This window comes from Echiichthys vipera, assembly GCF_963691815.1.
Source record: "Echiichthys vipera genome assembly, chromosome: 4".
Lineage (NCBI taxonomy): Eukaryota > Metazoa > Chordata > Actinopteri > Perciformes > Trachinidae > Echiichthys > Echiichthys vipera.
In genome coordinates this window covers 30367065-30393910 of record NC_139829.1, presented here as the reverse complement: position 1 = coordinate 30393910, position 26846 = coordinate 30367065, and the positions used below count along the sequence as shown (strand labels likewise).

The 26846-nt window shown below is 46.7% G+C and overlaps 1 protein-coding gene across 2 annotated transcripts in view; it reads right to left on the bottom strand.

The window, feature by feature from the left end:
- Positions 1-3130: 3130 nt before the first annotated feature.
- kat6a (K(lysine) acetyltransferase 6A) overlaps positions 3131-26846 on the bottom strand; it is a 39429-nt gene continuing 15713 nt past the window's right edge. The window contains exons 3-17 of one of the 2 annotated variants that reach the window (XM_083913235.1): positions 24327-24435; positions 22115-22230; positions 20046-20127; positions 19635-19749; positions 19084-19400; positions 18173-18285; positions 16015-16130; positions 14983-15124; positions 12971-13132; positions 12449-12542; positions 12101-12332; positions 10903-11101; positions 10044-10802; positions 9020-9281; positions 3131-8900 (exon numbers count right to left, since the gene is read on the bottom strand). In XM_083913235.1, the coding sequence (XP_083769361.1) occupies positions 5536-8900; positions 9020-9281; positions 10044-10802; positions 10903-11101; positions 12101-12332; positions 12449-12542; positions 12971-13132; positions 14983-15124; positions 16015-16130; positions 18173-18285; positions 19084-19400; positions 19635-19749; positions 20046-20127; positions 22115-22230; positions 24327-24435 (6183 nt within the window). In that variant the 3' untranslated portion in view covers positions 3131-5535. Of the gene's footprint in view, positions 8901-9019; positions 9282-10043; positions 10803-10902; positions 11102-12100; positions 12333-12448; positions 12543-12970; positions 13133-14982; positions 15125-16014; positions 16131-18172; positions 18286-19083; positions 19401-19634; positions 19750-20045; positions 20128-20588; positions 20641-22114; positions 22231-24326; positions 24436-26846 lie in introns of those variants that run through there. The other variant, XM_083913236.1, reaches the window with a different exon arrangement.

Genomic DNA, 26846 nt, shown 5'->3' with positions numbered 1-26846 from the left:
ATATACATACAATGCATTATTAACTGCTTTTTCTGTCATTTACATCCAGAAACAGTTGTTCTTTTGTTCTGGCCTATGGGCCGACCTAAGCAAGTTTATTATAGATTTTATTTTACTTTGGGAAATGTTGTTTTTTGGTTTCCATAAATATCCTAAGAAGGAAAATGTTACTTTTTAATGAATCTGTTTTTAGTTATTGCAAAGTTTCATATTCACAAAAGTGCATTTTCTAAGAAAACCCCATGTTTTTATGTTTTTTAAAAGAAATGGGACTTTACTTTAAACAAAATCAGCAAATGAAAAGGTTATGATAACTATTGACTTAGTATGTATAACTTTGTATAATGAACAAACCCCTGGCCCATGTTCTCTGTGTTCTCCTTGTAAACTCTTCCCTGTACACTATTTGTATCTACTGTATTTAAACTTCTTTTAAATAAAGCTGTTGGGAGTTCCTCTCCATTTTTAATCAAACTTTATTCATCATCAAATAGTATGAACAATTGAAAAAGAAACAAACAACTAAACAAAGTGACAGACACCTAATGTCATACATATAAAGACGATCATTCACACCTACGGGTGATTTAGAGTCATCAATGAGCCTAACACGTGCACGTCTTCGGACTGTGGGAGGAAACCGGAGAACCCGGAGAAAACCCACGCAGACACAGGACTTATAAGAACTTTTATTGCACATTAAAACTTCTTTTGAGGTTTCTTATGAAGTTTGTACTTTTAGTGCCTGAAACCATTTAAGGTAGGGTGCAAGTGCTCTATTTGTTTGTGTACTTCTTTTTTTGTTTGTTTATAGCCCTATTATTTGGAACATGTTTGTGTAGTATGCATGTATCTGTGTTAATAAAGAAAAAGGGAGAATCTTTGTTTGTCTTTTTGACATAATGTGCTTACAATCTACGGGGACATCTAGTGGTCAAATCAAAGCAAATGGTCCTAGTCCATGATGAATGTTCACCAACTATAGACTAGAGTTCATCATGGATAGTTACTCGTGGGGTGGTGTTTTGTAAAACTGAATCCCTTAAAGTGAAATGGAATCTGGTCTTTCCCTAACCTGTCATCAGAATAAATGACACCCTGAGCCCTCCGTAACAAAACGCAGGTAGAAGACATCCTAATCCGCAACACCAGGGGGGGAGCCAAAAAGGCCCTGTGATGATTGTAAACGAGATGTGACAACAGAAGCGCTCTTCATGCAAACTTTGACTGTTCACTTACATTTTAAGTTGAAATGAGAATGTGGAGAAAAGCCGTATTTAAGGGAAAACCACCTACATGACACATCTCAATCATTGTGTGTTAACATGAGCTACTCTCTCTTGAAAGAAGTAAGGCTCAATCCAAAGTGTCCCAAACCGGGCCGCATGGCCAGGACAGAACAAGAGATGCACACGATACAATTAACTCATTATTTATTTAAGGAAAAGTAACTTAACAAGTAAACTAATCATGGCATGTGTAGTCAGTGGAATCAGTGGTGTAGGTGAATGCATGAGTGGAGAAGTGTGTGTGTGTGTGTGTAATGTTTTAAAAAGGAGGAACAGAAACAAACGGCAAACAAAAGGTGAACAAGGTGTGTCTGGGAGGAGAGCCACCCTGACTGAGCTCCAGGAGAGAGTTAAGAGCACCCAGACTCTGACAGCCCCGGTGGTGCCAATGCTGCTGATGTCAGAGGGTGAGAGATAGAAGGGAGGGTCGTCACACCCCAGCGATGCCAATGCTACTGACGACCCTGCTGATGTAAGAGGGAGAGAGAGCAGGGAGGGTCGTCACAAAAGGTCTCAACCTCACTTCACTCGCAGACTCGAGCGCACATACTTTAATGCACCAATCAGAGTCGAGCATTGCGACTCAGAGCTGATGGCAGTTGTGGAGTTGTTTGCTTATGTTGCCTGCACTGTCAGTTAGGTGATCGAACCACACCCATGAAGCTCTGATGCAGCGTTACTGAGCATTCATTCAATTTCAGCCGCTTTTCCCCATCAGGGTTGTGGGGGTGCTGGAGCCGATCCCAGCTGACATTGGGTATGAGGCGGGGTCCACCCTGGACAGGATGCCAGTCTATCACAGGACACATAGAGACAAACATTCACACCTACGGGCGATTTAGAGTCATCAATGAACCGAACACCTGCACGTCTTTGGACTGTGGGAGGAAACCGGAGAACCCGGAGAAAACCCACGCAGACACGGGGACAACATGCACACTCCACACAGAAGGACGACAGCAGGGATTCACCACACAATTGTGTCACCCCATGTTTCTGAGCAGAGGATGTTTATTTTCAAACTTTGATCGCTGCTGTTTTAATCACGAATATCAGCGTTATAGAGAATACTCTGGGGTATTTAAATAAATGTGCACCACTTGGAATAAAGTCATTAGTTTCACAGTACTGGTGCCTGAAACCGGTTCACTGCTGTATGTAAGGCTGTCACAATTTGTCCTGTTCTAATTCCATTCATCCATCTTCAACCGCTTGTCCCTGTCGGGGTCGCGGGGGGTCTGGAGCCGATCCCAGCTGACATCGGGCGTGAGGCGGGGTACACCCTGGACAGGACGCCAGTCTATCGCAGGGCACATAGAGACAAACCCAGACAGACAACCATTCACACCTACGGGTGATTTAGAGTCATCAATGAACCGAACACCTGCACGTCTTTGGACTGTGGGAGGAAACCGGAGAAAACCCACGCAGACACGGGGACAACATGCAAACTCCACACAGAAGAGCCACAGTCGGGATTCGAACCAGGAACCCTCTTGCTCTTGCTGTGAGGCAACAGTGCTACGGTGGTGTGATGGTCAGCACTGTCGCCTCACAGCAAGAGGCCTGGTTCGAATCCCGGCTGGGGACACAGAAGGGCCCCAGCCGGGATTCAAACCAGGAACCCTCTCGCTGTGAGGCGACAGTGCTAACCACCACACCACCCCGTTCTAATTAAATATGAAAAAACAAAGTAGTCGGTTTCTACAAGAGGGGTCACTAATTTGGAGGATAAGCATGTGAAGCATCTCCGTCCCTCAAAGGAGCGGACTGAGATTGAATTATGTGACTGACTCGGATGAAAGCTCGGGGAAAACATGAATGGCTCAACATAATTTATTTTCATTTTATGTTAAAATGTACAGAGTTCTTTGAAAGTACTTGCTAAGAAAGAAAGAGAAAAACAGAATAAATGGAAATACATACAGGGACAGAGTAGAGAGCCGAGGCGGCCGAGCGCAGATCAACCTTGGCCGCGTGTGCCCAGCCGTCGCTCCCCTCTCTCTTTAGTTTGCGCTCTCTCTCTCTTAGCATACGACGCGACATGTACAATTACAAAGGATACAAAAAGGGAAGCGATATAAACAGACAGAAATATACTGAGCTCCTTTTTACATGCCTCTTAAATGTAAGGAAGTCATCCTATACACACACGAGTAAAAAAAAAACAAAAGAACAAAAGAAACGAATGCCGAGTGACCTTTAGATATTTGTAGTCCTTTTGTTTAAAATAGCATTAATATACTACACAAAGATAGAAAAACTCTAGACATGAGATGGAATGGAGAGGTTAAAGGCATCTTAAAGTCACTAGAAGTGAGTGGTCATTTTTTTCAATTTTGAATTTCTTAGTAATCGTTACCCAAGAGGCGAGCTAAAAAATACGTATCGTGTTTTCTCTTTTTTTTTCTTCTTTTCTTCCTGAAACAGAATTGGGAAAAAATGACAGTACCAATAGCGATGTCAGAGTTTCCTTTTTATATTATAGAAAAAACATTTTTCCTCTACAATAGCTTCTCCTAGAGTCAAAAAAGAGTCAGCTCGTGTCATAAAAGAAAGCTGCCCCGTCTGATAAAATTCAGAAAGAAACAAAAAAAACAACAAAATAGAAGCACGGAACGCGACAGTGCACGCGAAGAAGGTATGCGATGTCGTCGGCTCCGTAGGGGAAAACGAAAAACTCCTGTTTGGACTTTGAATACTGGTACGTGGAGCGACGAGGTCGACCGCTTCACCCCTGCCGGTCAAACGTCGCAACCGGCGGAGCCTCGAACGCTCGCTCGCTCGCTCGCCTCCGACCCTGCTTTTATACGAGTGCGCCTCTACGTGAGGGACAAACCACGCGCTAGATCAGGCATTCAGGCACACCTTTTATAAAGGCTAAATGTCTACTGCCGTGTTTCTAGCCTATGGGAGTGCAGAATTTTGCAGAAAACAAATACGAAAAAATACAGTTTTAACAGAATACACCGTTCGAAGCGGACTCCTGGACCTCTTTTGGTCACTAACACTTAAGGAGGAGAGGTCAGCTATTGGTTAACCGACTTTCCTTAAAGCAGATACACGATAGTCCCACCGTTTGTTCTGCATTCCCTAAACTGCTTAAAAAAAAAAGGCTGACATAGTACACCGTCTGTCAGAGGAGTGTGGACAAGAACAGCTGAATGTTGTACTTTCCTGAGCTAGCCGCCGATTGGCGACAGCTAGCCAGCAGGTGTGTGTGTGTGTGTGTGTGTGTGTGTGTGTGTGTGTTTGTGTGTGTGTGTGTGTTGGTGCGCTGGATATTGAGAAGTTCCAGAATATTTACAGCTAAACGTTTCAGAGTGGCGGCAAACTGGAAAAATAATGCTAATTGTTTCATTTATGGACATTTAATAGACAATAACGCGCTTGTCTCTTGCGTGTCTTTGCTGTTTTTGGTACAACAAGGTCCCACCGGGAAGACGAGACTCTGGAAACAGCTCGACACCTCAAACAACGGAGGCGACGCTCCTACACTCCTTCTGGAACTCGGTGAAAAGTCCGCGGACAGAGTGGCCACAGAGACGTTTGGGTGTTTCTGAGAGCAAGAGGGCGTATCACCGTTTCAGAATGCCACACGTATAAAGACCAAAGCATATAAGAGGTCGGACTGCACACTTGAGTATTTCTCAAAAAACAATCAACAAAAACAACAACGAAAATAAGGTTCAACATTATGTTTAACAAAACAAAAGTCCGCTTACAATGTTTCATTGTCTCTTTTTTCAAGGTAAGGCTTCCAATATCAATTAAAAGATTGTGTGCATTGTTGAATATATTCAGTTAACCACTGTTTTTCATTCGCAGTCTGACAACGCGGGTTACTCCTGTATTGTCTTTCTCTGTGTAGCTTCCTCGTCTTTCTTGTCCTCCCCTGCTCGAGCCTCCTGGTCCTGTGGGAAATCACATTTCGGAGGACTGTGTGCAGGCCTGGCCTGAAGCAGCGCGGCGCGGCGGAGGTCCATGTACACGCCCCATCCCGGAACCCCCGCTGACTTGCTCACATACACAGTCAGCTGGGAGGGGGAGGTATGACGAGCCCAAATAAAAAGGGACAAAAGGACAACATAGAAAAACAGGAAACCCAAGACCCTCTCTGTCTCCAACCACCTACACTCCCTGGTGCCTGCCTTGGCACCGGAGAGGGTGAACAGGAGTAATGGACATTTAGAGTACAGCGAGTATCAGCTCTGGCCTCACGTCACCTTCCTCAGTTCTTTGCTGCTCATCTGCTCATGTAAGGTGACTGTTTTGGGACACCAGCGTAGCTGTGATGGGAGGGGCCAGTGTACATCATGTTGCCGTGGTGATTGGGCTGCATAGGCTGCTGCGGGTAACCCTGCCCTCCCATCATGCCCATCTGCATCTGCATGGGGTACTGAGCTGGCTGGTTCATGTAAGGGGGATTGCCGTGATAACCACTGTTCATCATGGGTTGGGGCATTCGGTAGCCAGCTGACATGGCATTAAGGGGCGTCATGTTCATGGAATTGTAGGGTGCTGGCGTGGGCATGAGGTTTGGCATCATACCACGTTGCACGGCCAAGGTGCGTGGCGTGCCTTGCATGGCCACTGCCCCTGAGCTGCGGCCGTAGAGCTGCTGCTGGTGTGGGGCCGGGGCCAACTGCTGAGTGGCTTTGGACCGGATGGAAATGTGGCCTTTGACTGTAGCCATCTGGCCCTGTAGCCGCTGCGTGTGCGGTGGGGGTCCCAGGCCGATGTTGGTGGTGGGCATGTTGCATTGCAGCTGCAGGGAGCCCAGGTTCATGGAACCAGAGCTAAGGTTAGGAGGTGGGGTCATAGTGGGCTGGCCCTGAGGGAGGGGAGTGTGGGGTGAAGGGGCCAGCCCGGGGTTGGAGAGAGAAACACTGGTGGCGTAGGAAGTGACAGAGGCTGAATGAGAGTAGGGCATGGCATGGGGATCCATAATGGTGTTGGTGAGCTGCTGGAGTTTGGCCAGGCTGAAGGTTGCTGAGGGCTGGGGGTATCCCCCTGTGCCAAAGTCCTGGCCCATGCGCTCATACAGGGTGCGACCCCCTCCTCCACCTCCACTCTCGGGGATCTCCATGATCATGGGTGTGGAAGCGAAGCCATTGCCCATGCTACACTGGGACAGGGCCTGCTGCTGCTGTTGCTGCTGCTGCGGTGGTGGTGCTGATGGTGGAGGGTTGGGGGCTTGTTGCTGCTGAGGAACCTTTTTCTGGGACTGCTGCTGCTGTTGTTGTTGTTGCTGCTGCTGCTGGTTGGTGCTGGGAGGCCTCTCGATCACGCCACAGCTCTGAGGAGACTTAATGCCACAACTGGGGGTATTGGACGGTGGTGGGGGTGGCGGGGGCTGGGGCACAGCGCTGCCTACATTACTGGCACCTGGTCCGCTGTTGGGCCCTGGTCCTGTTTGCTGGATGAGGCTACAGCTGCCCATCCCTAGTTGGGATCCTCCCGTTCCTGTGGAAGACGTGAGGCTGGGGGCTGGCACGAAGGAGCAGCTGTTGGACTGGGAAGAGGACGGGGTGGCTGAGCTTGAAGAAGAGGAAGCTGATGATGAGGAAGCTGTGGACGCTCCTGCAACTACAGCAGTCATTCCCCCTCCGTTCCCCCCATTCCCTGTTCCATTACCCCCTCCGCCCATGGTGGAGTCATAGCTGCTGGGGTTGTCGTAGTTCTCTGTAGTGCTCTCTATGCTGCCGAGGTCACTGAAGCCACTGTCCACCACCTGCTGCGAGTGGTCTGACACAGACGGTACATCCATCATTGGCGATGTCTCCATGTTCTGCTGGGAGGGGGCAGACAGAGAACTGGGATGCTCTGGCGTGATCTGGGTGTAGCCCCCTCCAGCACCTCCGCCACTGGCCCCTGCTCCAGTGGGGCCAGGCGTCCCTCCCCTCTGGCCTGCTGGTGTTGTGTCCATGATGCCCGAGGTCAACCCCGGACTGTTCACTGAGCGCACAGATTGACTGGGCAGTGGTGGCGCTTGGGGATTAGGAAGGGGGCTACTGTGTTGGGAGGCCCCGCACTCCTCCACTAAGGCCAGGGCTTCCTCCTCAGTCTCCCCTGTGTGGCTGTAACTCTGCAGGGTCCGGCAGGCAGCTAGGGTCTCCTCACAGTCCTGGTAGGCCCCGTGGTGTGGCTGGGGTTCAGTCTCTTCGTCCTGGGCTTCCCCCTGTGTCAGGGACTGGACGGCCTGCATAGTCTCCAGGTCCAGCTCATTGGAGTGGTGATTGGGGTGGTGCGGATGGTGGTGGCCCAGCTCTTCTTTGAAGTCAGAGTGCTGGTGAGGGTGGGAGTGTGGATGTGTGTGCTGGGGTTCCATCAACAGCGTGACGTCCTTGTCGTCTGGGTGCAGAGACTGGAGCTCCATGGGCTCAGAGGGAACAGACATGGCCGTAACCGTTTCCACTGCCGCAGCTGCTGCAGCAGACTCCTCCTGCTCTCTTCGCCGCCTCTCCTCCTGCTGTGGGTCGGCTGAGGAGGGCCGACACTTTGCCTCCTGCGCCTCCTCCTCAGCCTCCTCCTCCTCCTCTTCTTCCTCCTCCTGCTTGCTGACATAATCCCTGGCCACGCTGTTCTCCATGTCTAAAAAAGCCTCTCCACCTTGGGGTTCTTCTTTGACTGGAGGAGAGTTTGCACGGGAGGTAGGCTCCTCCTCCTCATCTTCATCATCATCTTCATCTTCAGAGTCCTGACTTTTCCTTTTCTTACTGCTGTTGTTGCTGCCGTTGCTCTTGTCCTCCAAGTGTCCGTCACCTTCATCGTCGGCATCATGGTCTTCACTGCGTCTGCTTCCTGAACCTGGTGTAGCTGCCGCTCGCCTGTTGATACTACCGCCCCCGCTGCCCATGCTGCCGCAATCCTCTTCCTCCCTCTCCTCATCGTCATCGTCCTCTTCCCTGTCAACCATATCTGCGTCCTGAGGCCGAGACTGCGGGGCCCGTGGCCCTGAGGTGGAAGAGGAGGAAGGAGACAACAAGGAACGGGACGGTGGACGGCTGGGTTTGTCTTCCTCCCACGCTCTTTCAGTCTCATCATCCTCTTCCTCCTCTGGTTCAGAAGTGGGCGGTGGTTTGGGGGCCGGCTGTGGTGGCGGGCGGAGGGCACGGTTCTTGGGTGGTCTCCCTCGCCTCTTGGGCACCTTCTGCTCAACAGGCTTAGGGAGATAGTCATCTTCTTCATCAGAATCTTTCAGTTTGTTGTCTCTGTCAGTGTTGGTTCTGCAGACTCGCTTGCTGTTATGGTCATCTGTCTGGAGCAGCTGTGGATCCTTATCCAGCTGCTGCTCCAAAAGCCTTTGTCTTTCCTGCTCCTGCCTCTCTGCCTCCTCCTGGGCCCGCTGCAGGTACCAGCTCCGGGGCTTGCGGCCAGGCTTCATCTTGATTTTGGGAGGTGGTGGATCCCCACTTTGGGCCTGGCTATCTCCAACTGGCCCACCACTAGGTGGTTTTCCAGGTCCTCGTTTCTTCCAGTGAAGTGGTTTGCGGCTCTTTCCCTTGGGCCAGCCTTTCTTCTTCTTGACTGGGACCTCAGGGTTGGCCGCTAGGGTCTCTGATGGAGTTACTGGCAGAGCAGCCACAGGCTTCAACATAGGTGTTAGCTCTGAGAGGAGGCAAGAAGATAACCCAGTGTCAGATAAAGCCGCACACATACTCTGTACACACATAAACAAATAATCACTAAATGCTGCCAAGCTTGGCATTGAAACCCTGTGTGCTCACCGTCTTCCTCTGAATCTGTGAGGTTGGAGTGCCGGCCCCTTTTTGGTGCTGGATCAGACAACCTCAGAGCGGAGCGGGCTGGGGGGTAGCGGTGCAGTTGGTGGCCCAGGGGGGTCTCCTCCTCCAGCCTGGGCATAGGCCTCTCTGAGTCGGAGTCCACGAAGGGCTCATCCAACACCTCTGTGGTCTCAGAAATCGTCTCCGTCACCACGCTGCTGTGAGGGTGGCTGCGCTGACGAAAGCGACGCTTCCTCAGTGGCTTCTAGGTAGAAACAGGGCGGGTTATTAGGCGTGAAATTCAACTTAAAATGAATTAAACAATACAAAGTGATGCATAAAATTCTACGTGACACACAGACAAATACATTTATTTAGAAAATGAATTAGAGAAAGATTTATCAGCAGGCAATTCGCTCTCTTCCTGTTTAATGTAACAACAAACGTACAAAAGGCGACTGACACATTTCTTCAAACAAAACTATCTAACTAACATTCATGACTAAACACAGAGGCATCCACGAGGACAGTTGACGTTACGCATACTCTTCCCGTTTATCCGTCACTACAGCAAGCGCCCTCCTTAAACCAGCACTCGGTGAAGTGGCGTTAACAAAGGGCAGCTTTGGGCTCAGATGCTGAATCATCGATGTTGTGCTGTTGTGGTATAACAGTTCTAGTTTGCAGTGACCATAATGCACCTTTTTGGCTTCTTTTTTTAAGTTTGAAATGATCCTCTGCCTTTTCCGGATGTAGTGGTGTGCATCCACAAAAACAGTCCGTGTGGAACAATGATCCCTGCGCTGAACAGGTTGCTTAACGCGCGAGATACTGTAGGAGGGTGGTAATCGAGTAACTCAAGTAAATGCTTCAGCCCTACTACCTACTAAAGGACTCAGACTGAGTGAGAGCAAGAATATAGTAAGTGGCAGAGACTTAAATCCAGTTTGAAATTCAACTAAAAGCTAATAGATTACAATTTTTAGACAATAAATCAATCTTAAATCTAAAATTCACAGTTTCTTACCTTGCATTTGAGCCCCATGGCAGGCTTGGTGAGGATGGGTGGGGAGCACGCCCTCCTCTCGTCATCATCATCATCATCATCATCATCTTCATCTTCATCGTCCTCGTCTTCTTCACTGCTTTCACTGAAGCAGCTCTTCCTGACGGGCAGAGACTCATGCAACCTGGACACCACAGGAAGCTGAGCCAGCCCCTCAACAGGCCCTTCCATCAATCTGGGTTTAGGGCCTCTCTTTTTCCTTGGGGGCCGCCCTCTTCGTGTGGGGGTTATGGAGGGGTGCCTGACCATGTCCAAGTGAAAGGCTGTGGATTCTGCTTGTCTGTCCAGGGAGAAAAGGGAGGGGGGGCCGCTGGCCGAGCCTGCGGTTTTCCCTCCCTCTGTTCTCTCCTCGTCTTCATCATCATCATCATCGTCGTCATCGTCGTCCTCCACTGGGCGGATCTTAGGTGGCCGTCCCACCCGCGTGTTGTCCTTCACCTTGCCCCAGGGCCAGTTTTTGGGTGGACGCCCCCGTGGTCTGCGTTCTCCATTTGTCGGGGGAGGGGGGCGCGGTGGCTCTGGGACGGACGGTGGACAGCGAATATGAGGGGAAGTTGGAGAGCTTTGGCTAATGGGAAACCCCAGGAAGCCCTTTCTTTCCTCCTCCTCCTCTTCTTCTTCTTCTTCTTCTTCTTCCTCCTCCTCCTCCTCCTCCTCATCCCTTTTCTTCCCTTGGCGCATGTGCCAGGATATTGGTGGGACTTTGTGACTTGGTTTGATCTATTTACAGATGAAGAAATAGAAAAAAACAATGATGACTCTATTACAGCTTTGATGTCAATCTATCTATTTGCATAATATACAAATTCAACGCATTTACCTCCTTGCGGTTGTCTTCCTCTGGATCTTCATCCTCCTCATCGTCGTCATCATCTGCATCAGCATCAGAGACCACAGTGTTGGTTACAATGACAGGAGTCCAGCGGAGACACTCAGGGTCGACATCCAGCTGTCGGGGCCGGGCTTTGAGGCGAGTCATGTGGTTAGACACCAGCTTCTCCCTTCGCACCAGGACCAGCCTGACAAACCACAGCAGAAGAAACACAAGAGCATCAGAACTCTGTACGCATGTTTTTCTTCATGCAGGCGAAGAGAAACCAGAAGAATATGGCTGTGTATATCAGTTATGTCTGCTCATGTTAGCTTGCAATGCCCATGAAGTGTTATATGTGTGCATACATGTTTGGAGGTGTGAGTGCAGATAACTATGTGCGTGCACATTCACAAGGCTATGTCTACTTACATTAGAAGGCTTGTCAATGTTTGTTTTTTAAACCAAAGCCGACACCTTTCTCTGGTGTTGCCACTGACTTTTGTCTTTGATGACATCATTGTGATCCTAAAAACCCAGTTTTCTAGATGAACTGTCTGACAGTAACAGGCATAAACAGTAACTGTCCCAATTACACTTAACCTACAACCCAGCTAAAATGATCTACTCTCTGGAATGTTCTGCCTGCAATTTATAAAAACTATAGCTACACTTAAAGCTAAACTCGACTACTGCGTTGCATATGCTTGATGTTGCTTTGGTACTTTATACTCTCTGTAATAACGAAAATGTAAGAAGAGAGGACACATTTACACACATTTACTTTCTCACAGCTAGTGAAATATGGCACTAATTGATTTAAATTTAAGCAATACTATGTAGTACAGACGTTCTTCCGTACCCTTAAAAGTACAGCACCCAACCCAAATAGGGACTGTGTGAGAATTGTACTAAAGTTGACTTAAAAGGCTGGAGTTGTTTACACACAAGGTGTGACCTGGCTAAAAGCCATGCTCTGTTTCTCTCACTGCACTAACTGAAATAATCTGCTAATGCAGGAGAAATACGGGTGGAAAGAATACAACAAGCACAGCTCACAGATAGTTGTCTTCATTGCAACATACCTTTAACACTATGCAATCTGGAGGAACTTTCAACTACATAGAGCTACAGTGTGTAGTGTGCAGTGCATCCTTGCTAAACAACGTGTGTGTGTTTCTGAGTGTATGCCAGTCCTGTCTCTGACCTGTCTCTCCGCTGCTCAAGCATGGTGAGGCTGTGCAGGGTGGTGGTGATGTCCTGCGGGCAGATCCCAGTCAGTTTGCTAAGTTGCCGTATGGTAATCTGCCGATCGCGGACCTCGTGCAGACACTCCAGCACCACGCTGCGCCAGTAGGCCATGTAGGACAGTCGGCCAAGGTCCGACAGAGGCTTCTCTGGGGATCCAGGCTGTCCCTCACACTTGGACAATAAGTAACCTGCAGGAACAATCACAGGACACAGACATCTTGAGCCAAAAAAGACGTACACCACACTGTTTTTTAAATTTTGAATGTATTAAGTTTGTCCATCAAAGGGAGGTTGAATCGCTTACTGAAGTCGATGAGAAAGCGGCCGTAGCCCCTACGCTGGTACTGCGGAAGAATCATGATGCATGACACGTTGTATTTCTGTTGACAGTGCTTCTCCTGGAGAAAAGGGAAAGAGACAGACACCGTTAGAAGAAAATAAAGTGCTAACAACATCACAGAGCGGGCCTGTGTGGGTGTACAGCAGGGTGTTGATGGTGCTGCGTCCGCTCACTAACTGCTGTGTTTTGGCAGCGAGGTGGCATGTTAATGGGAGCACCTGCCACTGAAAACTCCACAGAGAGGCAACGGAGCTCAGAGCACCCAGTGTTTATCCTGAACACAACACGAGCATTTGTATATTTGTAGGAATGCACCTGTGTGGGGTGATGCCAACGTATTTCTATTTCATTTGATATGTTCCTCTCCATTTTGGTTCATGTTGTTGTTGTGCAGGATGGGTATAATTTACACAGGTCTGAAATAACGCAATAACGAAAAATGATGGTGGTTGTGTGAGGACGCGGGTGGGATTATTATGGCCATACCTTGGAGAAGTAGCCGACGAGGTGGCAGCCTTTGCTGTCGTTTTGCGTAAGGACGTAGAAGAGGAAGGGCTCCACGTCGTAGTAGAGTGTCTTGTGGTCCAGGAACAGTTTGGCCAGCAGACACAGGTTCTGACAGTAGATTGTGCTCACATTCCCATCAACCTGTTGGGGGATTAGTAAAGAAGCATGTCAGTACAACACAATGACTGAATGCTTCGTAAATGACAACCATACAGTCCCAGATACACTACCGACCACAAGTACATCTTTAAGCTGCAGTCAGAGAGCTGTGGGACAGAGTGAGGTGAATGAAGTAGAAGTTAGTGTCAGGCAATGGTCTAAGCCGCGTCTCTGACGGATAGAGGGTGTGATGGAGAGAAACAACGAGCTGGAAAGAGAAGGAGGGAGGTTCAGGCCGGCGAGCCAGTTAACTCTGCTCTCCTCCGACCCAAGCAGGACTGAAACAGGAGCTGCAGTGGCCGTGGCCTGCAGACAACAATCCACTAAATGAATATGTCGCTGCACTACGCGACCCAGAACAAGAGCTTAACTGTGAATTGGTAATAAGGAATTATTCTAATAATAACAGCAACTTTTCCTAAGGATATAAACAAAAGAATAATCCACTATGGTGTATAGAGATGTCATTCAATCACCATTCGGAGTTGGACTGATCCACATGCTATATATTCATAAAGTTGGTGCGAAAGTATTAGTGGGCCACGCATATGATTAATCTCTGACCGCGCAGAAAGTCCCAGTCTTGTAGAAAAATGAGTGGGTCTTGGTAATGGTCCATAGAAAACATGGAATACATTTTTGAGGAAGGACTTGGTATTGGTTGGTATGCACTGTGACTATTGTGTGTAGTCTGAGGGGACTACAGGGGCTGGAGTTAGAACCATAGTAATAGAACGAGAGCAGAACAGACATTGGAACTTTTTGCTGCGATCATTTGACTAGTTCAAGAGAAAATGGCGATTTTTGTTTGTCGTTACGGTGACTTTAGAAAACAGTGGGGCTGTAAAGTGACTCACCCGTCATCTTATGAATCGTATTTGACGCTTTAGCAACAGAAATATGAAGCGATTATATGCAGCAGTCCTCAATTCCTCTCTCGCAACAAAGCAACGGACATAGTGCACAAAAGACGCCTCCCCGTGCTTCTTATTACTCCACTGCTCATCCACGACTTGCCGTGTGCTGGTTTATATGGAAGTTTATGCAGGAGTCCTCTACAGCAGTCACAGTTCTTTTCAAAGGCAACAGAAACATAAGAATGGCCGTCGCTCTGACCATCCTGTGTTGTTGAGGTCAAGTAGGTCTAACTGTGGGTTCATAGTACTACAGGACACGATACTACATTAGATGCCCTCGAGAAGAAGAAAGGTCTCATCTCATCTCATCTTCAACCGCTTATCAGAGGTCGGGTCGCGGGGTCAGCAGCTTTAGCAGGGGACCCCAAACTTCCCTTTCCCGGGCCACATTAACCAGCTCTAACTGGGGGATCCTGAGGCGTTCCCAGGCCAGTGTGGAGATCTAATCTCTCCACCTGGTCCTGGGTCTTCCCCGAAGCCTCCTCCCAGCTGGACGTGCCTGGAACACCTCCCTAGGGAGGCGCCCAGAAGGCATCCTTACTAGATGATCCTGAACCACCTCAACTGGCTCCTTTCAACGCAAAAGGAGCAGCGACTCTACTCCGAGTTCCTCAAGGATGCTGAACTTCTCCCCCTCTCTCTAAGGGAGACTCCAGCCCCCCTCCTGAGAAAACACATTTCGGCCGCTTGCACCCGCGACCTCGTTCTTTCGGTCATGACAAGAAGAAAGGTGTCTTTGGTAAAAGATGTGGCTGTGGCTGCGCTGAGGTTAACAGGTTTCTCTCTTACAGAGTCATCCACCATCACCCACTGAGATTATTTCATCTTTCTTCTGGTCTTCCAGTTCATTACCTCATTCATTCACGAGGTTCATTGTCAGCATCACTCAGTCTATCTCTGTGAACAGATCCTCACCTCATATACAGAGACGTCGTCCTTCCGGTAGATCTCGTTAGCAGGGGGGTGGAACCAGTTACACTTCTTCATGTGCTGGTAGAGGATGCTGCGGCTCTTCATGTAGCGCAGGCAGAACTCACACAAGTAGAGCTTGGGTAGTCTGTATAGGGAAAAGGAGGAGTACAATGAAAGAAGGAAATTAAACTTTGAGTAATTGGTTAGTGGATCGACAGAACATTCATCGGCAAATGTGTGGACAGTTCTTCAAACATTCTGTGGTTCCAGCTCCTCAGATTTGGCTATTTGTCTTCTATGATAGTTAACCTACTCTATTTAGAAGAAGAAGAAGAATTCCTTTATTCCTCCCGCAATGGGGAAATTCAATTTTCACTCTATTTTTTCGTTTTACACACACACACAGGTCCGAAATACACACACATGCACAGACAGGACCTTTATACATGCAACTAATGGAGAGATGTTAGAGCGAGGGGGCTGCCAGTGACCGGCGCCCCGAGCAGTGCCCAGGAGATGAACTGGCACCTCTCCAGCCACCAGTCCACGCTCCATTCATGGTTCCCAGCCAAGTCACCTATGGACTGATCTACTATCGCCCCGATTTGGATTGTTGGTCAGTGACAAGCATTCTAACTTTTTGTTTTGGCATTTTATTTATTTTACCAAGCAATCGAGTAAATAATTGCTAGATTAATCAATCAAAATAATCTTTGACTGCGACCATTTCAGAGCTCTTGTTTTGAAAGCAAACGCCTTCGACACATTTGTAACCAAAAGGATTTGAACAGCAGCAGATTTGGTGAGAAAGTAGGGCAGATTTTATTCAACATGAAGACAATAAATAAATACACACTCCGCAAATCAGAACCAAACTGCCTCCCTTGCTCTGGCTGGTTACCTGCCAAAGTAGGTGGTACTGTAAACAACCTTATAATTGAGCTCCATTACGCTGGTGCTAATTGCTAGGCCTACAAGCGAGACTGTGAGCTTAGTACATTATGCGGTTGTGCTTCGTTAAGGGCATTAGCTTACCTGCTGTACTCCTGGGGGTAGGGAGATGAATACCACGTCTGGATTTCAAACTTGCCAAACTCGATGACTGACGGACAGCGCATCTGAGGGTCCGGTGGACCCGTCACCCCGACTTTCTGTTTGGGTGAGCGGCAAAGATGAGGAAAGAAAGGGAGAGAGAGACATGGAAGGTTTACTGACTGTGTGATTGGCAGATCATAGCGCAAGTAAACCGCTTATAAACCAAGACCTACTGGCTTAGGATCTAATACTCGAGCCTGAGAGATAGGCGGGACCTTGGTTGTCACCAGTAACACATCAGTAATACAAGAAAAGATTAGCGCTAAGCAATCGACCGTCTAAGTAAGTGATCAAAAGCCACTTTTTCTTTCTTTGGCATTCTTCATAAACATGTTCTTTAGTCCACTGCTACTCAACCTAGATAATCTCATCTGCCCGTCACACACACACACACCATACATCATTAAAGCTTGTTACTCTGCCTGCATCAAACACTTTAACACTGGTGTTAATATTCCAGTCGGGATCTAGGATGGTGTTTTAATGTGACTCCTGTGACGCTGGCCAAACACCTGTCAATCAATCAATCAATCTACTGCTGTACTGCCTGAAAAGTGATGGTGATCTCTGATCTCTCTCTGCAGCTACACTGGCATGACTAACCTGTCGCTGCAGAAAAAAAGTCACTAGAGCGGCCCTGCTCGATATCCACTCCACCAAACAGGATGTTCTTAAGCACCAAGTAGGGCTGTATAATTAACCAAATATTAATCCTGATAACAATTTTGGCTTCAAACAATGAAATTAACAAGATAACCTGCAATACTGGAATTGGAAATGCGTGTTCTGCTCATAGGAAACTCTCTCACTTCCTACACTAGCAGCCAGCCACCAGGGGGCGAACCAGATGTTTTGTCTTTTAAGGAGCAGTCATGGCTCAACTGCAAACTGTGAAATAAAAACTTGCCTGGATTATGCGTCTACAGTCTATAGAGTAGAAGAGTAATATACAACAGAGAGCAGGGGGACAAAAACATAATCAAATGTCTGGAGCAGAAGGCGAAGGGCTAGTCCCTTTTGAGTGCAATTTCATTTTCTACTCTGCTTCTAGGGGATGCACGGAATTCAGGTGACGAAAAACCTTATATGAAAAGGCAACGCACTTGGTGTTAGGAACATTAAAATAGCAGCCAACATCTATCTGCTTTGTAAAGATAGAGTGGAGTCATGGCAACCTGAGCAGAGAATGAAATCATTCTCCCTGTGTGTGTGTTTATGTGTGTTTGTGTGTGTTTATGTGTGTTTATGTGTGTTTGTGTGTGTGTGTGTGTGTGTGTGTGTGTGTGTGTGTGTGTGTGTGTGTGTGTGTGTGTGTGTAAGCTGTGTTCATTTCAATGTCAAAGTGCAATAAGAAATGTTTGTCCCTAAAAATTAATTAATAATTGTGATGAATAATCGCACTCCCAATTATCATTATGTCCATCATTGCGCAGCCCAAACACACATAAACCCAACTTTATGCACCTAACTGAAGAATGGAAGGGCCTCGCGTTGTGCCTCCGGGGTACGGTGACACTGACCAACAGAATGTGACATACGAGTATATTTCCAATGACAGCACTTCACCTTTATTACCTTGTAGTGAAGCTGTTGTCCCTCAATTAGCCCTTATTATTAGCATCTAGTAGTCATTTAAAAGCAAACCTTTGATCCTCACTGAATCCTGCACTCATCATCCTGCTCTGCCCCATGTGCCCTCCTCTATGCTAATGATGATTTTAATATACATGCTGCATCTGGCAGCTGTTCCATGGCAAATTAATTTATTAATAGAAAACAATGGTCTCACAGCTCATTGACTTTTACACCCACAAATGTGGCTACATCCTGCAGACCCCGTCAGAGCGAGTGACTTCATCATTTACGACCTGGGTGCTGTCGACTCTGCTCTTTCTGACCGCATGTTTACCACCGTTGACATCGAGCTCCCCCGCGGCACACCTCGGGTTTACATGACATCCAGCCTGGCAGCCTCAGTCATACCCTCACAGGTCCCTCAAAGGCTCCGCTGCTGATGCTGTCTCGCTCTACAATGTGGTCCTCACGTCCTCCCTTAACTTTTTAAGACTGTAAAAATGTAGTGTCTCTGTCTGTGTACCTGCAGTGCTAGCTCCTGGATGTGTCTGAACAGTTCGATGTCTTTTTCCGTCAGGTTCTCGTGGCCGGGCAGTTTCTCATCTTCGTCGCGCCAGTCACTGCCGTCCTGATTGTCTGAGGATGGAAACAAAGAAAAGACGTTAATGCAAATCTAGTGAGAAACTTGCGAGACGGTGTGCCAGGATGTGTGCTGACTGATGTTAACAGCGGGAAGACATTCAGGCATTTACACATGCTTAACAGTTTTCTATGTAGTATTGAATTGTCACAAACTCTGGATTCATACAGGTTGTAGAAATCTGCTTTTCCATTGTGCAACATATGTGTGTTAGGGATACACCAATGCGGATATTAATAGGTCTGTGACAATGGGGCCAATCTATTCAATTGAATTCTATGTTTACATACATTCATCTCATCTCATCTCATTTCATCTTCATCCGCTTATCCAGGGTCGGGTCGCAGGGCAGCAGCCTTAGCAGGGGACCCCAAACTTCCCTTTCCTGGGCCACATTAACCAGCTCTAACTGGGGGGTCCTGAGGCGTTCCCAGGCCAGTGTGGAGATCTAATCTCTCCACCTGGTCCTGGGTCTTCCCCCGAGGCCTCACTGGAAATTTGAATTCCTGTTTGCTAGCGCCCAACTTATTATTTTATTAATTAATATCAATTCAGTAAATTAATATCTATGTATTTATTTGTCACATTTTGTTTTACAAAGTTAGGAAAGCAATATTTAAGTCCAGCCTGATGTTGCCTTACACATAAAAGAACTATCGCACAGCTTATTTAGTAAACACTGGTATCGGAATCAGTACCGGATATCCAAAACCCAGGTATCAGTATCAGGACCGCAAAGGTTGGACCGGTGCATCTCTAGTGAGTACAAGCAGTAAAACACAGCTGATCCTTACCTCCTCGATCATCTCCTTCTCCTTTGCGACTGGATTTCTTTCGGATGCGGCACTGCTGTGAATAGTCCACCACCTCTTGCCGTGCCTTGCGGCCCTCGGGCGACGGTGTGAAGAATTTCGTGAGGGCGTCGATGAGGCCCTTGGTCTTGTTGTTGAAGCGCATGCTGCCCGTTGACATGTCGTCGTCGTCCCGCATGGAAAAAAGAAGCCGGTCGTCACCAGGGTAACCCTCGCAGGAGGAGCTGGAGGATGAGTTGGCCGAGGCAGAGCGCTTCCGCCGACCGCGCCCGCCCAGCTTCTTGAAGGGCCGCCCCGGTCTGCGAAACAAGTGAGGAGCCTGTTAAGGACTCTGCTTATGGGACTGCATATGTACTTACTACATATATATATATATATATATATATATGAATTACACAGAGAAGAAAAATGGCAGTAAAAGAAAAAATGCTAATGTTGGAGAGTAGGCGTTGTGGCACACTGAAGCAGATACATGGCCCCTTGCTGTGGCTCTCCGCGGGCTGACTTTGAACAAGACGCCATTAGTTCTTTACCTGTTCTTGGGCCGCCCCAGAGGTGCGTTGTAGCGCCGTTTGATTTGTGCAGCCTTTTCGTGTAAAAGCTTCTTTCCCTTTTTCCTGGGTTGGCAGATTTGACAAATCCACATGCCTGGGGAAAAAAAACAAGAGTAAAAGCACAGGTTAACATACCCTGAGGTAGATTAGTCAAGACAGGCTCCGGTGCAGACACCAACACGCTCTGGGACGTATTGAACACATGAGCACTTAATGGTGAATCATTAGGTGCTCTGTGAGAACTCAAGACATCATTTAGTGTGACTATAATGGTTGTGTGGAGTAGTAATGTATGAGCTTTGTGCTTTCTGTCGGTTGAACTCCCCGGAGGACGTGAAGAGGCAATGAAGAGTTAGGTGATGAGTTAAAGGAGCAGTCTTGTTTACTTACCTTTCGGCATTCGCGTGAGGGGGGGATCACAGCACTCCATGTGGAAGCCCCGGTCACAGGAGTCACAGAACAACATGTTGTCCTGTACACACACACACACACACACACACACACACACACACACACACACACACACACACACACACACACACACACACACACACACACACACACACACACACACACACACACACACACACACACACACACACACACACACACACACACACACACACACACACACACACACACACACACACACACACACACACACACACACACACACACACACACACACACACACACATTACTATTAAACACTTTAGCTGTGGTTCAGACAATGTAAGTCTCAGTGACCCGATTGAATAATGTACATGGAGAAACAAAAGATTGAATTATAAAAGTGGGGCAAAATTATTGAGGATGCACAATATGTATTTATGTTAGCCGACAAAATGACTGGTCATTACTTGCTTCTCATGGTGATAAGATGATGCGGTAATATAATTTCACATTTGTGTACTTTAAAAAGAAGTTTCTAACCTGTAGTTTATGCACAACCAGGGTTCCCACTCTTTTTAAGAAATCATTTTGGCTTTCCTGAAAATACAGCACAGCTCTTGCTCACACACGGTCAAATAGTTCACCAGTATATAACCAGATCACGCCTTCTCAAAATATAGACTTGACACCGAAAAGTCCACTCCGATATTTTTCTAGTAAATTACATCAAAAAACTACACAAACATACTTGGGCTTTTCTACATAATTTATCCAAATAATTCACATCAGACATGTCGGTAAAATACTAAATACATCTTTAAAAAGGTCGATACCGTCACCCACTGTGTCAGAGGGTGTAGATGCTGCGCTTGTTAAGACAATGAAAACATTTGCCCTTGTATTATGGGCCCATACTTTATCAGCTGTTATCTTATCATTAAAAAGAAAACATAACATTAATTTCCGATGATCGTTAACGATATAAATTGTGCACCCTGAGGTCAACCCATAATCAATCAAATGGATATGATGCACTTTGTTTGATGATACGTTTATCAAAGCTCCTAAGATCATTATAATGACACACTTTGTGCATGTATATGTTGAAATCTTATCAAAGTGCATTGCAATACCGTATTTTCCGCACTATAAGGCGCTCCGCATTATAAGGCGCACCTTTAATGAATGGCTCATTTTAAACTTTTTTCATATATAAGGCGCACCGCGTTATAAGGCGCGTAGAATAGACGCTGGGGTTACGTTATGCATCCGTTAGATGAAGCTGCACTAAAGGGAATGTCAACAAAACAGTCAGATGGTTGTTGCTTCCTCCACTTCCGCACCATTGATTGGTTCATGTTCAACTCTCTGGCTGCTGCTCTATTCCCGTGTTCTACTGCGTGACTAATGGCCTTGAGTTTAAACTCTGCGTCGTAAGCGCGTCTCTTAACAGGAGCCATTTTGGGCTCTTTACACAAACACACACATGGAAATGAAACGGCACGCTTCACGCAGTCGTATATCTCAACATGCACCGCGCGTTACTTCTTCTACGGGGGAAAATAGAGTCGGCGGCTGCTCACCGTAGTTGCGAGACCTGTTGTGGCTCAATATTGGTCCGTATATAAGGCGCACCGGATTATAAGGCGCACTGTCAGCTTTTGAGACATTTGAAGGTTTTTAGGTGCGCCTTATAGTGCCGAAAATACGGTACTTGAATTGCTTTGAGTTTGCCATTTAAAACTGGACAGTTCTTTAAAAATATCAACCACGACTGATTCAAACAACTTCTTTGCGTCCATTTTATTCTCTGTCCTCAAAGCTGTATTTTATTGTGCATCCTGACAGTATTGTGCATTTTGTCTCTATGTTAGACATTTGAATAACAACGATTCCTCACTTGACAGGCGAGAGAAAAGAGTGAAATCATGCAGATGCTGACTAAAATAGCTCAATCCCAGGACCACAGATACGTCTATCAGCATCTCTATCTGGCACTTAAGCAGAGAAGAGTGTTCACAGACACCGTTAGGCTGCCAGTGCGCCATATTCGCTCATCCACTCACCGCATTCTTTCCTTGATCCTGACAGCTGCTGCAAGTCTTGCATTCGATGCACTGCCACCACAGAGCCTTGACTCGTGCTGTGAGCTCTGGGGAGAACTTGAGACAGGACGGGTGGCCTGCAGGTAGATAGACACATATACACAAACAAGTGCGTCAACGTACAGTTTTTTTTCCCCTGCTGCTGCTGACTGACAGCTGTGACCCACTTGCATCATTGTAATAGAAAAAAGAGGCTCCTTTTGGAATTGAAAGCCCTCCCTGAATCAAGCCTGGCTACAAAGAGTGTCTTCAAACATAAATGACAATCTGTCAGAGCGGCGCTTTTGTTGTCTGAAGAGCAGCAAACAAGATGGTCTTGTCTGGGACTGAAACCTACGGAGGAAAGAGGAGGAACACAATCTCTCCGCTGCTTTGAGTAAGCAGCAGCAAAACCATAATTAGATCCCAATTCCTCTGAAAACATAGGCCGGTGCCAGCATCTGTCAATTATTGTGATTGTCTTCCTCACTTTAGGCATGGCATCCTGGACCCACGACATGGACACGGATAAAAGAAAATAACCAAAAATAACACAACAGAACAACCGTAACTACCACCCGACAGCGGTGGATTTGTACCTGTCGTGCATGCACTGCCGTGGACACCCAATAATAACGGAACCACTTTGTGCAAACAGTACTCCAAGTCTGCAACTGCAACTGCATACACAGACACAGAACATATGTCCGAACCTGTGTCCACCGCATCTACCTGCGAGGCTGTCAATCATACGTTTACCTGGCATACCGCGTATGTAAGACAGCGACTTAATTGTATCGTCCTCATCGACACAGTGGCATTTACTTGTCATGTAGCTCTCTACTGTGAGCGCCATGCAGCAGTCAGTCGTGAGAGCCACAAACTTAACTTTAACTGTTCAGTCAAAACTCCTATTAGCGGTTAACTGTTAAATGGTAATTAAAAACATCTCTGGTGCTTAAAGCTAGAGATGAAACAATATGAACATATCATAAGATTATAGTGGCCAAAATAATCACGGTCATCAGTATCATTACCGTATTAAAATGTGTTGAAAACATTCAAAAAGTACTGATACACACCAATTATCATATTGAAAACCTGCACTTTTTAAATACATTTATAAATGATAACATGTTAAGCAGACGGGATGACAGTTTTCATTCAAGTTTCCCTCAGCACTCTGATAAAACCAAAATACGACCACACTTCAAACTCTCTCAGAAGGCTGAAAAATCTCCGGGCGCTGTCAATGCCTGGCTCCATGTTTTCACTGATGCTAGATAAAACCATGTCACTTTACCTGCTCCTAAAAAAAAACTAACAGTAAATACTGTCTAGCATCAACAAAAGTTGGAAAAGGTCTCCAAAAGCGCAGTAAATGAACACTGTTTTAATGATAATTCAAACTTGAAAAAGTACTATTAAGTGTCAGGAATTTTAACGCGGTCTATCATTAAACTGGTAACCATTGCATTCATGCTCACCGCTAAAAATTAGCAACCGAAGCACTGGAAATGTTTGAAACAGTGCAATTGATATCCTCAAAGCAACTTCAGTCAAAAGCAACTGGTCCTGGTTATTTGTCTAGGAAGACGTTTCACCTCTCATCCAAGAGGCTTCATCAGTTCATGTACGCATCTGACCAGGCTGGGACTGGACCAGGACCAGGACCAGGCTGGGACTGGACCAGGACCAGGACCAGGACCAGGACGGGACTGGACCAGGACCAGGACCAGGACCACGCTGGGACTGGACCAACTAACTGGTGTGGAGATCCAGGACAGTCGTTGGCACTTGGAGCACGAAGGGTTCCAGTGACATCTTCGCCCTTGTGAGAGGTTAAATACCTGGATCTCCACACAAGATAGTTGGTCCAGTCCCAGCCAGGTCCTGGTCCTGATCCAGTCCCAGCCTGGTCCGATGTGTACATGAACTGATGAAGCCTCTTGTTGAGAGGTGAAACGTCTTCCTAGACAAATAAAGTCCAGTTGCCTTTGGACTGAAATTGCTTTGGGGATAACGACGACATGGACAAATGAGAACATTCACAGGCTCAGTGCAACTGATAGCAAGTGCAATGATGACAAACGAATGCAATTAAAGAAAGAAGCTTGTTTTTTAATCACAAAACTAGGAAAGTTAAACCAAGTCATGGGCTGAACTGGTGCTAAGGTCACAGAGCAGCACTCACCACTATTGCCACAGTCGGCACAGGAGATGAGCTCCTCCGGCCTCTTATCGCGATTCTGCTCCTTTGTCCCCAAGCAGAAACTGCAGATAGGGATGGGCTCTGCCACCGGCTGGGGGGACAGAAGAGAAAGGGGGAGAGAAAGTTAACTTAACAGTCAACTTAACAGCTTAATTGTACAAATGAAAAAAAACAACAAAGTGGCCTTGTGTGTCCTGCCACAGTGAATGATTGTCGCTGCGTGTACTAACGAGCTAACAGCAGACTGAAAACTACAAGGACGCCACAGAGCAGGGGGATCTGTGAACAGAGAGTTTAGGATAATGAAGAGCATGAGGGTTGCACTGTGATGGGTGAGCTTGTATCATTTATGCGGCATGTCATGTTAGGGGCTGCCGTCGTGTGCCAGTGTCTCTGCGGACTGCCGTGTCGTTCGATCAAAGGCTGAATCTCAGTGTCTTTGGTCGTGCCGGCTGAGGAGTTTAATTCTGGAACAGCGTGTCCCATTTCAATGCCAACACGCCATCAGACGTTCATTTCTGCTGCTGCATAAATCTTTTAGCGTCCCCCCAAAGAAACCCAAATCACGTCAGCAGCAGGTGTGTACTCGGTCACGGAGCCAACGCATTATCTGAAATGCACTCAAGCGCATACCAAAGCCAGGTTTGTGTCCAGGAAAACAAAAAGGGCAGGATAACACTTAACATGTTGTAAGACATCACGTAGGACTTGTGTGTCCAATAAAGCTGAAGGATCACATCCCTGAAGCACTGCAGGTGCACTACACAGGCACAAACACAAGAGGGAGGGGCAATACGGTGACTCTCCTTGAGAGTGTCTGGAGCCTGGAAGCCCTGCGGGGAAGTGGCGGCTTACTGCTAGAGTATACCACACGTCATTTTCAGCAACACATTCTGTTTACTGCCGAGTACCCTACAGGTATAAGTCAAAATTGTATAACTGTCACAATTCACCCATAAAAATAATCCTACTCTGATGTAAGTGGTGTTTCCATTTAGGTAAATGTGGCTGCTGGGAAAGTTGCAGGGCACGCCCTTTTAAATGTCCCCTCACTCGGCGTGTTTTCATTATAAAAAAGGACCCCAGAGGGATTTACCAGAGTCCGGAGGTGACGTATCACTCTGAAAGGGTTTCGATCATCGCATGACCGCTGATACACCGGAACGGCGCTCTGACGCTTCTGTCTCCGAGTGAGAAAAACAGAACTTGCAGTTTTAATAAACCGGTTGACAATCAGACAGTTTTATGAGCACTTCCAGATCCGACCATTATTAAAATGTATGTTGTTAAAGAAAGACGGTTAAAACTAAGAGTTTATCATTTTGACATTTAAGGTGGCTCGTTTGAATCATGCACGAAGTAAAATGGAAGAAAACACTGCAACGTAAAAATTTCTGGTAGCTGTCAAAAAAGTGTGTTAGTGACGGACAGGCTGGCAGCGGTGTGGAGGACGTCATATAGCGTATCTCCATTCAGCAAAGGGGGGCAGACCAAATGCAAAGTGAACTATTAAATAGCGCAATTACTTACAAGTAGATGCAAACCTGTGCCAGGCGAGGGGGAAATTTGTGTGCGGCTGTGCCTAACAGCGTTGAGTCTATCCTGCATAACATAGCACAACATAGCACTGATCGATCTGAAGTCCAGTGATTCCCCTACCATTAGATTTGGGGGTGCCCCGACCCACCCCGTCCCACCTGAAGATCAAGTTTTATTTTCATATAAGGATACCTTTCCTATAAAACAGGTCTTTTAATTAAACAAATGAAATAGCCTTATGTTATTTATATTATAATTCAATTAAATTTTATTTATAGTGCAAATTCATAAACAAAGTTATCTCAGGACACTTTACAGACAAGGTACAACAACGAAAACCTTCCCTATAACAGGCAGGAACGTCAGACAGACCCAGCTCTGTGGAGGACGCACATCTGTCTGCACCAGTATCACAGCACACACAATAACAGAATGTAGCTTCTGTCTCTTCATGGTAGTAGGTTTGCATTTCTCCTCTGCTCTCTATAAAGATGGTGGAGTTCAGATAACTCTGACAGGGTTGGAGATTCACTTATTCACAGATTGTTTGGTAAATTGTTCGGGAAGAGGCTCCACTCCTTATGGGGAAAACTGACACTGATCAGACATCCATTATTATTATTATTTAGTTTGATTCCATTTCAGATGGTTTTTGTAGGATTGAATCCTCTTTTCAAACAAACTGGAATGTATTCTTTACTTTGTCGTGCTTGAATCAGGGATTTTGGACTGTTTCAGTTGGGGACAATTATTAAAAAGACATTTTTTGCTGCCCAGTGTGGCTCAGTGAGCAATACCCTAAATTGAAGTGAGTTTGCATTGTGTCTCTGATTATTGCTTGTGTAATTGTGATCCTTGTGTCTGGTGATTTTTAATAAAAGGGTTGATGAATGTGTTACTGATTCATTTATCCATGTTGAGATTGACCTTTATTACAAACCGGATTAAACTCTGGCACGCCAT